We start from the raw sequence: 5,102 nt of genomic DNA, 5'->3' as shown, positions 1-5,102 counted from the left end.
TATCAACGTCGACTGAAATGTAAATACACATTTTATCAGAGGGACTGAATATTTTATTTAATGATTTATTTACTACACAACTAGCAGGGTATCCGTCCTTCGTACGAGGTTGGCATATAAGTATAAAATGCTTATTGCAGTTATGGAAGAGGACACGGTTTAATAAAATGTGAGTCATTTAATTTATTCGGTATGCTATAGTATAGCCCATCTACCATAGCCATAATGTTCTACCACTGCACCTAAACCATAGAAAAAAGTAAAGTTCTCATTGTGTACAACAGCTTTGTGTTGCAAGTTGGTTCAAATTAGCCGTTGTCATAAATATACAAAAAAATAATAGCACTGTACCCTTTTAGTAAACATTTTAAATTTTTAATGCTATTTAATATCACAGAACCAACATGTGCAGTTGAAACAGGTGTCAAAATTCTTTAATTCCTTTTAAATATGAATACTCATAAGGTTAAAATTGGAAACTCGAGAGCCACTGAGGTGGAGCCCGAAAGCATTTTTGAGATAAGATTATGTCTATATGTTAATCGGGAATGTGACCTATCATCATACTAAATTTCAACCCTGTCGGTTGAGTATTTTTCGCGTTTACTTGTCACAAACATCCATCCATCCATGAATCCAAACTTTCTCACTTATAAAATTAGTAGGATAGGATAAATTACTTTTAAACGTAATTGGTAATTCATTACAATGATAGTTGTTTGTAACGCCTAATACGTATGCTGATTGTCTTTAATTAATTTAACCATAATTTAGAAACCTTTTACAGGTAAAATGATACTTTTACGTTACTTGTTGTGCTTTGCCATTGCCATTGACAGACCATGCAATACAAGAAATCATCTCGATGGATGAATGACACATAAATGTTGTACGTGCTGTACAACCAAACTTTGTATGACTATTGCGTATAGTTTGTACTGACTATAATTTAATAAATAATTTAATACCACCAGTCACTAGAGAACCCTTTGAACTATGCGATATATTTTTTTTTAAATAAGGTTACACTGAGTTCCAAGCCGAATAAGAAAATTTCTAACAAGGTTTCCATTGTCAACTTTGATGATATTTGCAATGTAAATATTTTATTAATTTAAACTGGGTGGTTGGTACAAGTGTACCACTAAACATCTCCTGGGAGACTTCTCTTCTATCGCCTATCTTCTTAATGTTAGACGTAAGTACTGTAAAGTGGACTATACATATATAACTTTTTGTTCAAAGTTATCTGATAGTATTAGCTAATTAAATTCTAAATACCATAGGATAATTTTATGCTATAAGTCCTTTTGGAGCCTTGGTACACTTGCTGAGTAACTGGGTAGGTTTAGGGTTTAGACTTAGACAATCAAAGGGGTTTAGGATCTATCCTAAGAATTCTGTAAATATTTAAATGGTTGAAATCCAAACCCAGCCCTCCCTTATCATTGGGCTTTAAATAAATAACCCTGGCTAGTTGTAAAAGCTAATCTCAGGTAATAACAAAACTACACATGTGATATCACTTCATTCTACACTCCTCTTCGGTTAACATATGTACCTAGATGGCATCCCCTTCTCAACTGATGATAAACAAATTCTTAGATGTAGTTAAATTTACTTTATAATTTAAATAATTGGTGGCATCAAGTTGAGGTGTAATGTAGGGCGGAAATCCGTTAAGTTACGAACTTGCATTGGTAAAAACACTACTTTACACCTTGCCTAATTCCATGTTTTATATACAGTATAAACCAATTGTTTAGTAAGAGGTTGTACAATTATTTAGTCGTAGTTTATTAGTAAAATGTAAACACTTTATACTGAACACGTTTCTAATGTGTAGAGCTCCACGTTTTGAACATGGCAGTATTGTGTATTGCCTCAAATGTTTGTGAAGTTAATTTTAATAATACCACTGATTTGTAAGATAATTAGACACAATAAAGTTCACAGTAAGACATATTACATTTTCAAGAACTTTGCTATCAAAAATCCCTGTATTGCCTCTAACTCTCCCTCACTTTGCAGACGACGTGCCTGAGATGGAGATGACACCTGGTGACGCTGGAGTCTCCGAGGAGGCGGCGGTGGAGGTGTCGCTAGGAGGGGTAGTACAGCTGCAGTGCCCCAGCAAAGAGGGAGGCTGCTGGGGCAAGGTGGGCAAGGATGGCTCACTAGACCCAGTGGGGCCAGGCCCAGGACTACATGTTGACCGCATCCTCTACCAGGAGGCTGGCGAGTACCGCTGTGTCGTCGCCCGCAGCGCTAAACTCGAGAAGTACCGATCCCACAACGTCCACGTCTCTGTGGTTGGTCAGTGTCACATCCTTGTATTTAACTTTTATCAAATATTATGAGGGTTTACCTAATGGGCATCCTAAAAGGCCATTTGGTTTCAATAAATATCCTACTTTTATTTACCCCATGCAATAAGATAACTTATCCTCTCATTCACCTTTGTTTATCTTCAGATCTAATTGATTCTTATTTGAAACACTTGCATTATTAAATAGTCAAGCTATAAACTGTTGGAAAACGTAGTTTATACCTCTCTTATTTGGCTGGCTAAGCAATTTGATTCACATAGATAGTGACAATAACAACAACAATAGACAACAACAATAGATAGTGTAGAACTGTTAACAAAGAGCCACCAGAAATAAACAAAATTTTTTAAAACTGCTTTTAAGCTGTATATCTAAGCTCAGTTTTAGTTATGTAGCAAAAACTTATTTATGATTGGAGCTCACATGCGCTTCAAGCCCTCTTTGCTAATACTACCACTATACTAATTGCCAATATGTGTATCAGGTGGGCCAGCAGTTTACCCCAGTAACAAGACTGTGACAGTAGCCACTGGGGACCGAGCCGAGCTCGCTGTTGAGTTCTGTGCCAACCCTCCCCATACCAAGGCCTTGTGGATAAACCAAGACCGGGTGTTCACGCCCGGCCGCATCCCCACACCTGATGGAATATTTGCTCATAAAATAACTGTAAGTTGATGTTCAGTCTCCTGTTTATGCCACTAGTTTAATGTAATGGAATTATTGAATGTTATTTATAACAATATTATTTTACAGTTAAGCATGTTTTTGAATTTTGGTTGGGGCTGAATAATAAAACGTTTACCTGTAAAATGAATTTATATAAATTTGCATATACTTTTTTGAACCCTTTTCTTATGATTAAGGATTATCCTTGAACAGTTACTTTACAAAGCAAAGACAGCATTGCTATATTAAACAACATTATTGTATTGCTATTTTTCAATAACAGTGAGGTATATTTTGAAGAAACAACTCATAAACTGTGTTCTAGTTGAAAAATCACCTCCTTATTTCCTTTTTTTATGGTGAGTTTTAATTTCATATTTTTTCATACACATAAAATACATACAAATAACTATGTGTATTTGTAACCCTTCAACAATTTTTTGAGGGATCCCAAACGACCCCCAAACTTTGATCTTGTTACTATCAAGCATCACAGTTTTGCGGTAGTATCATATCTTGACATCCCAATGACAAATCTAGCTATATTTTGATTTACATTCTAGCACTACAACCAGTTGGATACCTAGAGAATCAAATATTTAAGGTACAAGGTCTACCTAACATTACCCTTACTGTTTCCAGGAGGGCCCTACAGCACACTGCTATGTCGCGGTGCTGGAGTTGACGTGTGTCCAGCCCACGGACCACGGGGAGTACATGTTCCTGGTAGTCTCTGACAAGGGGGTGAGTCAAGCGTCCATCCACGTCAACGTGACGATGGCCAGCGGTTTGCACAGGGTGGTGGTGTCCTGGGGCTGCGTGTCTACCCTGGGCCTCGCCCTCCTGGTGCGCTCCCTCGCTCACCTCCTCACCTCCCCCGGGGACCTCCCCGTCTGACCCTCGGACAATTGCATCCACCGGCCAGAATCTGTGTCTTAATAGTACCGTAGGTCTGCCAACACCATGTAGGATTGTTAGGGTTGCGTCGGAGTTGGAGTGACTACGGACTGTGTTCCGGTAATATTGTGAAGATTATATTTTTTATGCGTTTTTTTAATTAATTATTGTTTATATTAAATTAAATTATTTGAATGCACTTTAGTTTACGTACTACACTCATTCGAATGAAAAATATTGATAGTTATATTATTCTATGTATCGATTATTTCATTCGGTTAGTTAGGGTTTTTTAACCTAACTAACCACACTTGATATATCGAATGATATAATCGAAATATCGACGATAAATTAATTTGAATGAGTGTATGACGTAAACTTAAGGCAGCCTAATAGTTTAATATTTTTCACAAAAATATGTTTACATTCACTAACATTTTATGAGATTATTTCAAATAGTTTTGTGAATCTAATGTCAAGGAACCAAGAAAATGATGTTCCATTGAAGACGTGAATGTTAAAGTATGAAAATGACACAAAAAAGTAACAAGTTCTGGAAACAATGTATATACGGAAATATACTCGATAATAGATATACAAAATTTGGGTTCATAAAAACAGGCTTCTATTAATACAATTACATATTTCATGCACTGTGATGTTGTTCACTGTGACATGTTTATTTTTAGTTTTATTATTACTGTATATTGTTCGAACAACATGCTAAAACTAGAATCTATTCTTGACATCACCTCAACCAATTAAATAATATCACAAATAATATGACAGTGTCTGTTTGTGCTAAATTACGACTAAACCCATTTGGTATAGTTGTAATTTTTCTTTTCTAATTTTAATGGGGGGTGAAAACAAAACGAAAAAATAATCAGTTACCATGGCATGCGAATTTAAGTACCTATGTTTGTACTACAGTTAAATATAGTAAACTCTATATTTTGTATAGAGTAATCACATATGCCGGAACACGTCTGTAGTGGTTACTAATACTCCAAATTGTTGGTTCTATACTGCAATACGTTGCAGGTGTTTGGAAGTTTATATAAAATATAATAAGCACCCATGTTGATAGACAGATAGATGTGTATCATATATGTGATAATATGAGTCTATATAACATAAGCTTAATTGACTGGAGTTAATATTTAATATCTTAGCGTACTTTTGACGTTCTGTAGATGTTTAGTTTAA

The 5,102-nt window shown here is 35.6% G+C and overlaps 1 protein-coding gene across 1 annotated transcript; it reads left to right on the top strand.

Moving 5' to 3' along the window:
* The first annotated feature begins 1,134 nt into the window (after positions 1 to 1,134).
* On the top strand, positions 1,135 to 4,032 carry LOC129001857 (uncharacterized). The gene is made up of 4 exons (XM_054429314.1): positions 1,135 to 1,198; positions 2,032 to 2,316; positions 2,815 to 2,996; positions 3,639 to 4,032. Exons 2-4 carry the CDS (start codon positions 2,046 to 2,048, stop codon positions 3,891 to 3,893), a joined length of 708 nt encoding a protein of 235 aa, XP_054285289.1. The 5' UTR covers positions 1,135 to 1,198; positions 2,032 to 2,045; the 3' UTR covers positions 3,894 to 4,032.
* Positions 4,033 to 5,102: the final 1,070 nt, after the last annotated feature.

The sequence above is a fragment of the Macrosteles quadrilineatus genome, unplaced genomic scaffold (genome assembly GCF_028750875.1).
Source record: "Macrosteles quadrilineatus isolate MER2022 unplaced genomic scaffold, UCM_ALF_1.0 Scaffold_8__2_contigs__length_117827958, whole genome shotgun sequence".
NCBI lineage: Eukaryota > Metazoa > Arthropoda > Insecta > Hemiptera > Cicadellidae > Macrosteles > Macrosteles quadrilineatus.
The sequence above is the reverse complement of the archived record's forward strand: the minus strand, read 5'-3'. Positions and strand labels throughout refer to the sequence as shown.